Raw genomic sequence first — 10,339 nt, 5'->3', positions numbered from 1 at the left:
AAAAAAAAAAAAAAAAAAAAAATCATTAATTCTCTGAAGCTGAAGATACAAATAAGCTTTATTCTGATTTTTAATTAAGGGTAATGCCTTACTTGGGTTTTTTTTATTCAAAACATTTTTATAATTGAAAACAAAGCTTTGATTGAACCTTCCTATTATAGCAAATGTAAAGCATGTGAACAGAAACAATAGCGCAGAACTAGAATGTCTCAGCAACCTTGCCCCCTGTCTTCCAATCTAAAGCGCCTTAACCAACATTTCCTTTCTGGATTCAATATATATCCTATAATTTTAAAATTGTGGAGGTATTCAAAACACCATCTGTCTAGCTACTTGTTTCTCAACAAATATGTTTCCCAACTAGTTGAATCTTATACTGTCCTCTGGGACACTTGATATTCAACAATATCCTGCACTTTATGCATCCACATATTTGCTCTTGTTATAACCTCTGCTCAGAATACCATCCCCCGTCACTATTCCCAATCCAGGCTGCCCAATCCAGTCTTCACAGTCAATGTCCAATGATGCCCGTCCCATGAAGCCTTCCCTAATCACCCTCACACCCAGCTGAAAATAATATCTCCTTGATATGAACTATATCCATGCCTCTTATATGACTCTTATTATATTATGCATTTTATAAGAGTTGTAAATAAGACATATCCATGGTGTTGTGGAAAGAGCATAAACTTTGGAATCAGTTGATCATCTGAAACCTAAATTTTCCACTCAATGGTTAGGGACCTCAGATAAACTCACCCTCCCTGAGCTTCAGTTTTCTCATCTTTAAAATGAGGCTAATGATATCCACACAAAGGCACAACATGGACAAGTGTTTAAGAGCAGGACTCTGGGATCAGATGAATCTGGGTTTAAATCCTGGCTTTGCCAATTACTAGCTATGTAAGAGAGTGGTCAAATTATTGAGCTACTCTAAGCCTCAGTTTCCCTATGTGGAGAACAAGAGTAGGATCTACCTACTTCAATGTCTTTGTATTAGGAGACAATGTATGTAAAGTGCCTGGCATATAGGAGCACTCAATGCATGTTACTTTCTACCTTCCCTCTATGATTTACTTGTTTCTTGGGGGACAAAAAGCATGTCTGGTCAATTTCTGAATCACTCAGAGGGACCCATCGTAAGACATTTTATTTTGCTTGCTTGCATTTAGTTTGCTTGCATGTTTGGTGAATTAATAAATGCCCTATTTCTAAGGCAATCCTTGGCAGAATTTCATTTCAGGAAACCACTGTCTTGTTTCTCCACAAAATAGAGATGCCAAATACATGCCATTCATCTTAAGGGTTTAATGGATGCCTCTTAAAACCATGTGTTTCTTGTCTGTAACCATTTAGGGAGAGCACACTTACAATACAGCTCTCATAACTCACACCCACAGAGAGAGGCAGGGCCTGACTCTTCTTAGCCTGGGGGAAGGTCGTCGAATGTCAAAGCATTTCTTTTAGAAAATAGTCCTGGTGCGAGCCTCACAAAATGTCATGCTTCTCTATGACAGTCTCAAATAAATATATGGAAGCAAAAACAGGAAAAGAATAGGAATATGAATGGAAGTTTAAAACTGCATATTCAGTGTCCCTCTCATAGACTAGGAATGTCATGCATATTCTAAGAAATCTCTGGGTGCTAGCTTTTTCCAGGGACCAAACTACAATAGGCATTAAGGCCGTGCTTTTGCAGAGCACATATTTCGTTTAGGGCAAATTACACCTGTAGAAGTCAGCAAAGCCACAAGGGATGCACTTTAGACTGATGTGCCTACATGAGTGGGGTTATGATAGAAACTCACCTAGCAGAAATAACAGACATTCAAAGCATGTCTCCACTCTGGCAGATAAAATATCTTTTCATTCCAAAACAACAGAGTAGAAAGGAGCTCATTCACTGCAGTTCTTGGCTGTTCTTATGGATGGGATAAATCCCAACATCAAAATTAATAGAAGGCTCAATTATTCTTCCTTCTCTCTCATCCTTTAACCTTATGAACAGTAACAAATCCAACATGATACCAAGCTTGGTGACTTCTGTATTTGGATGATGCTACAGAGCTGGATGAAATCCCCACATGGAATTGTTTTCAGACTTTCCAGCTTTCATTAAATAATTAGCTTAATTATCTACACCTTTTCACTTAAAGAGAACCAGTGTCATAAAGAATTTTAATATTTCAAACATATCAGATGTTGATGTTGTAAAACAACCAAAATAATAATGAACTTAGTTGTTAACTCACATTCTCTTCTCTGCCATTCTTTGTTGCCGAACTTAATGGAATAGGCAGAGATTTTCACGTATGGATTGCTTTGCTGCTGATCTCTCTATCTCTCTCTCTCTCTCTCTCTCTCTCTCTCTCTCTCTCTCTCTATCTCTACCTCTCAGACACACACACACACACACTTCTAAGGTTATTTGAATCCAAAGAACATACTCATAGTGACCAACCTGGGGATTTTAGTAAACAATGAAATGTTTTTCATTTGGATGTAGATTGGCAAAATTGGCACAGTGACATTGGTGGACAATTTGTCAGTATCAATTAAAAATTTAAATAAAAACTTTATCCAACATTTCCACTTCCAGGAATCTAGCCTACAAAAATGTTTGCTCTTCTAGTGTACTAAGATCTGTGTAATAGGGTGCTTCTCACAGCATTGTTTTGCAATAGCAAAACCTAGGGATAAAACTCTAATTTCCATAAATAGAGCACTGGTTTAATTTTATCATAAGTCCACACAATGGAATATTTCACAGTACTTAAAAATATGATTTAGATATATAGTGTCAAGAATTAGAAGTTATAGATATAAATATCATGTGAAGTAACGTCAGGTTGGAGAATAGTATGTACAGTATGATTTCAAGTTTGAAAAATGCATATGATTTAGGATACATAAATCAGCTATATACATAAATATCCAAAGAAACTATCTGGAAGACTCTATAAAAAAATTAAGTATGAGTTAACTCCAGGGATATTAACAAGAGAGTTTTCTACTTCAATATTATTTTAACTTTCATTAAACATGATACACAATTTGTAATAAGAAAAAAATATTAACAGAATCCAAAACTCATTGACTTCCAAGATACACTAGTGAAAAAAATCAAGAACCAAAAAATTAAGTAATTATTTTTTGCTAGTATGAAACAAGTGGAACTAAAAATATACACATTTGTGCAAAAAAGCAAAAGAAAGGAAATATCAGAAACTAAAAGAATTAATTACAACTAGGACATGTGTGAGACCAGGTAGAAGGGATAGGTATGGGAGTGAGACTTCTTGGATTTATTATTTTTTCTATAATTTTGAATTTCCAATGATATAAACATTTTATATATTCAAAAATAAAATTTAATCCAAAAGGGTATAAAAGCAAATTATATAGAAACACAAATTAACTTACTTATATATTGAATGAATAACATGACCACAGAGAAAAAGAAATTAATTCAAGCAACTTTTGAACATATCACTCTGACTGTACAACTTTAGTGGGATGAATTCTAAAGACAAAAAGAATTATAAAATATCTTGTACTTTAGTAAGTTTGTTGTTTGTAGTGGTTTTGGTGTAGACACTCTAACACTATTTTGTATCACTTATAAGACAAAACAAGTAAATATACTGATGTTGATGAGAATGAGGGCTCTCATTGTGGAAAAAGGAAATACAAATATGGAATGGAGAAAGGTAAGGAAGAGCTCTGTGATGCTGGATTTGAATTGGAAGTATCTCAATGAAATAACGATTTAAAAGAAAAAAGAAGGTTTCTAAATATAATTTTCCACTAGAAAGAATCAGTACCAAGGTGACCCTAGCACAACTTCTTTATGACAGAAAGCACCCAAAGAATGATGGGGTATCAAAGGTAACTGGAAGTAACTGAAACTAGACTAACTCTCCCACAGTAAGCAACAACAAAAGTGGAAGAAATGGGTAAAGCAATAGTATTCAGGCAGTGTTAAGCTGTTATCTCAGAGAAAAGGAAGACTAATGGTGTGAGCCCCACAATCAACTCAGCTCTCTGACTGGGCACAATTCCCCAACTATGGCTTGGTGAGTTAGAGTCCTAACAGAGCCCAGTAGTATCACTGAGCTGGAGTCACAGAGATCAGAGTTCAAAGCATTTAAAATGGCTGGAACTTCCAGTAAAAGGAGAAAGCTTCCCAGAGGGGAGCCCATGAGATCTCTGTGGGGGTTCTCTATGCATCCCTAATTGAGAACTGGACTGAACATGCCCTGGAAAAGACTGCCAAAGGCTTATCACTGGGGAATGACCACTATAGAGTTGATAACGGAAGAAGATATTAAAGGATTAACAGTGCTAGGGAATATCTTGTTAACATCTGGGCATCCAGCTAAAACTCCAGAAACATCCTACCTTTAGAGAATGGAACATGCCAGAGAACAGGACCTACACTCCACCCTCCCTAACCCTAAAACCATTATTTGCTTAGCCATTCATTGATCCCAATGATATTAAGTATTTTAAACAAGGGAGTTTTGATTTATTTTCACTCCCCATCAGCCCTACCTCAGGACTAGTGGAATGTTGCACATACAGTAACAGTTCAATAAGTATGCATTTGGCCATATAAAATTCAATGATAAGAACCCCAAAATTATTTCCCCTTCAACTTATTCAATAAGTGTATTTCACTCAGCTCAATTCTGCCCACAAGTTCTTTCTGACCGATATCTCTCATCCCTGCCTATTATCTAGTTGCTCTAAACTTTGTCTTATACTCCAAACATTGTCCTATGTCACTTCCAATGATCTAACCGATTCTTCAAGTACCACTTTCCCTTCCTTCAAAGATCCAGTTTCCTCCAGAGAAGTCACCCTAATTAAAGAGATAAAAGTACCAAGTCTCAGATTGTCCCTTTCAATTAAAGAACAAATCATAGGGATGTATTTTCCTCCTTGATCTTAGCTCATTAGAATACATTTAGGAGATGAGATCTCAATATCACATTGTTGATTTTCTAACTTCTAGTGTTCTTACACTCTACAGCTAAAAGCATAGTGTGACTATCCACAGAGCAACATTACTTCTAACCAGTATTTTTAAATGAAACATTTTATTGCTTCCTCTGAGGGTTCAAAGCATGGTTCATTTTATTTTTAATTCTATAACAATAAATTTCACAAAAGAAGTTCTTTTCTTTATACTTGGAAGTGGTATAAGAGTCCTTTTCTAGCTTTTGCCAGAAATGTAAGTTCACATAACCTCTACTTTTGCCTTTATGGTCTTCCTCAGCTATCTAACTGGAAATTCTAAAACAAATGCATTTTAGTGAAAACAAGCTGTTATTTCCTCATCAACAATCAGAAAATATCATAATTTTATAAACCAAAGCCCCAAATAAAGCCATTCTCTCATTATGTGGAACTGAGTGGTTCTGTTCAAGTCCATCCAAAATACATCTTTAAATACCCACTGTGTGCCAGCAAGTCTTCACATTTCCCTTACCACTGGAGACTACATTTTCTAGCTGATTGAGATATGCAATTTTCCTCCCAACACTGAGAAGTTGTTGTGCTAGGTCATCCTCCAGATGAACTGACTGCAAGATGACCCAATTTGGGTTGAAAATTGACATATCCGTTCATCAGACTGATGCTTTTTCTGATACAGAGGTCCATGCTGGAAGAACTGAATGCCAACAATTGCATAACATGGTTCACATTTTCATGCAGGAGCAGCAGCAGCAAAAGCCAAAAGAAAGTTAAGGGGATGATTTAATGTCCCAAATAATAAAGTCCGTGCATATTCTGGGGACACGTTTTTCAGGTTAAAAAATAGCTAAATAGGAGGTCTTGAGTGACTTCTTGAGGAAGAGTAATTTCTCCCACCCACCCTATTAAAAATTAGTTTTAGGTACCTGTGTCCACTACAGGGAAAATAAATGGCCATTTCTGCCATTGACTATCAAGATATTAGCCAATTTCCTGCCATAAAGAAATGACACCTTTAAGTAAACTTGCTTTTGATTGAGTAGGCTTTCCAAATGTCTTATCTATCCAGTTCTAAATTTATAAAAAGTGAATACTGAAGGAGTGTTATGTGAAGAAGACAAAAACTTACACTTGAATAATCAGCTATAGTCCTTAAAATTAAATGCTGTGCATCTTAATATGTTCTAAAGCAATCAGACCCTAGATGCCGTCTCAGAGCCATCTTTGCTATTTCCCAAGCCAGGGTTGATGGTTGAACTTGCCCAGTGTGAATGGGAATTACATGAAAACATAGCCTGTGCTATCGCCTCTAAAAAATGTACACCACCAAAAAGCAGGCTTGCTTCAATATGTGCCCAGAGGAGATTAAAACAAAAAACCAACCCCCAAAACCAAAAACCTAACTCACATCTGTTACTAAGTTCTTTTCCATGTTTGGCAAGTGCAGAAGAAAAATCTTCCACCCTTGGTCCTTTCTCTGTCTTGTGCCATTAGCAACAGCAGTTGTAGGGATCTCAGTAAAAGGGATTTGTGTCTACAATGAACTGTGTAGAAATCATTATAATTAGCTTCACATCTGGCACTAAACAGTCATAAATGTTAATGAATAAAGGGTGCAATCATTTTTCATTTCTTGACTTGAGGGAAGGGAAGAGGGGAAAAAAATAAAAGTTATGAGTTTTGGTGATCCATTAGTGATTCCATGAAGAACATCCATGCGAGCTTAAACCTGGATCTCTTTGATTAGCAATGAGCAAACGACTTCACAAGCTACAGGAAGCAAAAATTTGTACTACAGATTTGTCAAAGCATTTTTAATGTTCTTCAAAAGATAAGGTAACTCAAATAGGACTATAATAATGAAAGTGCAAATAATTACATTTTCTACATAAAATAATAATATTAACAGAGGTATAGGGCTGGAGAGGAGGTTATGATGGGGGTGACTAAACAGAAGGGTAGAGTTGAAAAGAACTGCTCCAAAGTATCCTCGTTTTCATCAGCAACTTAGGATGTCTTTTATTCATCCCATGCCCTATCTTTGTTGCATTATGAAACAATAAGCAAACATACAAACAAAACACACACACAGAGACAAGCACAAACTAACACCAACCTATTAGTCTTTTCTGCCTACTCCATATACACCATAAACAGAAGCAGTAAGGCATAAAAGAACCAGCTGTGCATTCAAATGATTCCAACTGCACAGACCTGTAAGAAGTTTTGTTCCAATATTACAATTGCTATTGTCCTGGCAGGGATGGAGGGGGTGTGCAGCATAAAGGGATGGGGAAGCAGAGACTAAAACCATTCTAACACTTTGACTCTAAGTGAAATATCTTTTTGGGTAATGTTTCTTCAATGAAGCTGACTGCAGGTATGATACCATTTGTCCATACTAAGAAGACAAAGCTAAGAACCCCTAGTAAGCCACAAATAGCCTCACACTTAACAAGCAAAAATAAAGAGGCAAAGCATTAAAAAGTTGATCTTTTAATGACATCTGTGCATCAATGATAACCTTCCATATGTATGGGTGTGTGTATATATATTAAGACAGGGTCTGGTTCTGTCGCCCAGGCTGGAGTGCAGCGGCATGATCTCAGCTCACTGCAACCTCTGCTTCACAGGCTGAAGCCATCCTCTCACCTCAGCCTCCTGATTAGCTAAGACTACAGGTGTGCACCACAATGCCTGGTTAATTTTTACATTTTTGTAGAAATAGGGTTTTACCATGTTTCCCAGGCTGGTCTCAAACTCCTGAGCACAAGCAATCCACCCACCTTGGCCTCCCAAATGCTGGGATTACAAGTGTGAGCCACCTGTAATAGCCCAGCTATGTGTGTGCGTGTGTGTGTATACACACACTTTAACAGCCTCTCTTCTCTTATATAATAAGCAAACCAAGATATAAGACAGAATATATTGACAGCAACTTATTTTTTTTTCAGTTTAGATTTTACTTCAATTAAGCTACCATAGTACAGATTACTTTTTAAACCCTTGTTTCTTTTTATCCTTTCGGATCTGCTCCAGACATTATGACATGACCAAGTGAGGAAAATGCAATCTGGTTCAACAGGTTATGTTTGCTACTAAGAAATCTCTCCAAGCATTTTATTTCAGCAACCATCAATTTAAACCAAGATTGAAAGTAAAAATGGTACTTCAAAGGTAAAGCAAGGAAAGGCAGCCATGAATGATATGCTGAGTTGGAGAGATAATAGGTAAAATATTAAACACAAATTCAACTGAAAGAGGGTCACAACATACAAAAGTAATTTAAATATAGAATTGATTCTATAAGAAGAGAAAAAGACAATATATTGCCCTATCTTTATCACTCCAGGATCCTTTGGACTTCAGCAGTTACTCTATTTTATAGTCTGTGATAAATCTCCCACTTCTGGAAAGATTTATTAATATGCTATCAATTGAAGACAACACTATTTGTTAGGTATTTCAATTAGTAAGTATTCTTACCTCAGGAAACAAACATTAACCAAACTCCAAGCACCTCCCCCCAGTCTGCATTTATTGCTTTGAAAAGTAAGCATACATTTTATTGCCTAGATTTGATACTTAATGAGAAAGTAAAGCAAATACATTTAATTCTCAGAAATAACTGAATTAGAAGCCAGTAGAAAGCCTCAACATAATCTTTTGTTTCCATATAATAAGACATTCCTCAATGTCTTACTGGAATGATTACAAACAGAAAATCAATTCTTAAAATCTCATGCAAAGTTTGTAATTACAGCTAGAATGTATAATCAAAACTGAAAGACATATATATCCAAGTATTATTAAACAATGATTAAGCTTTGATTGGACTATCTACTGGTTACAGCTAATCTCTTAGTACAGTCATGGCTGCCTGCCAGACCAACAGGTTCTAGGAATAGATATTTCTTCTCAAGAAATTCCTCTTCGGGCAATTAGCTAATAATTCTGAACTTGGAGGGAACAGACCTCTGCCTGTTAGCAATTGGGTACAACTATAAGGAAATAAAACTCAGATATTTATCAAAGTCTTTAAATTGTAATGCTCCACACTCAATTAGGAGGCAAAGGATGTATATTTTTAAAGGTTTCTTATCTTCTCATTTGTAAACGTTTGCCCCTAGGTATTTATTCACTAGCAAATGTAACCAACTCTAAGTAGGCTCTTAACATTTCATTGTCCACTGAGAGTATACTGGTCATTGAAGTTTAACAAAATTCCACTGATTTCCTAATAATTTCTCAGTGGTAGGCTTCAACATCATTTTTATTTTGGCTACTTTCCAACATAACTGGAACACGAGTGCTTCTATTTAAAGATATTCATAGTTAAAGGCACGGGTGCCCTCTGGATGCTCACAAAATCATACATTTTTGACCAAATAGTGGCAAGTTGCCAGTAACTTACCAGAATTTCTCTTTGACACCATCTTCAGATTTGTGCTGACTACAGAACAGACCACAAGGGCTAAAAGAAAAGGTGGCTTCATCCTTCACTTTTCTTGACAGCTGAAAATTCAAAAAAAAAAGAATATGAAGTTTAAACCACAGATCTTGGCCTCAACAAAACAGCACCTAAAATTTTACATTTTTCAAAACTCCATTATAGAAACAATGACAATCTGGTGACTTCTGGCTTTATTTTTTGCAAATAGAAGAAAACATGAATGTTCACAGTTAAACCATGTCAGTTTCCCTGCTTAAAACTTTTCAGCGGCTTCCCACTGGATTTAGAGTGAAATCTGAACTCCTTTCATTAGACTTTCTTTTTCATTTTTTTGTATTTTTTTAAGTTATAGGGTACACGTGCACAATGTGCAGGTTTGTTACATAGGTATACATGTGCCATGTTGGTTTGCTGCATCCATTAACTCATCATTTACTGAAGGTATTTCTCCTAAGGCTATTCTTCCCCCTGTCCCCCACCCCACGACAGGCCCTGGTATGTGATGCTCCCTGCCCTGTGTCCAAGTCTTCTCATTGTTCAATTCCCACCTATGAGTGAGAATATGCGGTGTTTGGTTTTCTGTCCTTGCGATAGTTTGCTCAGAATGTTGGTTTCTAGCTTCATCCATGTTCCTGCAAAGGACATGAACTCATCCTTTTTTATGGCTGCATAGTATTCGATGGTGTATATGTGCCACATTTTCTTTATCCAGTCTATCATTGGTGGACATTGGGGTTGGTTCCTAGTCCTTGCTATTGTGAATAGTGCCACAATAAACATATGTGTGCATGTGTCTTTATAGTAGCAAGATTTATAAACCTTTGGGTATATACCCAGTAATGGGATGGCTGGGTCAAATGGTATTTCTAGTTCTAGATCCTTGAGGAATCACCACACTGTCTT

At 36.4% G+C, this 10,339-nt stretch overlaps 1 protein-coding gene across 1 annotated transcript in view; it reads right to left on the bottom strand.

Moving 5' to 3' along the window:
• IL1RAPL2 (interleukin 1 receptor accessory protein-like 2) overlaps positions 1-10,339 on the bottom strand; it is a 1,250,305-nt gene that overhangs the window by 1,148,844 nt on the left and 91,122 nt on the right. The window contains exon 2 of the mRNA XM_011968259.1: positions 9,398-9,498. Coding sequence (XP_011823649.1) covers positions 9,398-9,479 — 82 coding nt within the window. The 5' untranslated portion in view covers positions 9,480-9,498. The remainder of the gene's footprint in view (positions 1-9,397; positions 9,499-10,339) is intronic.

The sequence above is a fragment of the Mandrillus leucophaeus genome, unplaced genomic scaffold, assembly GCF_000951045.1.
Source record: "Mandrillus leucophaeus isolate KB7577 unplaced genomic scaffold, Mleu.le_1.0 Scaffold834, whole genome shotgun sequence".
Classification (NCBI taxonomy): domain Eukaryota; kingdom Metazoa; phylum Chordata; class Mammalia; order Primates; family Cercopithecidae; genus Mandrillus; species Mandrillus leucophaeus.
The sequence above is the reverse complement of the archived record's forward strand: the minus strand, read 5'-3'. Positions and strand labels throughout refer to the sequence as shown.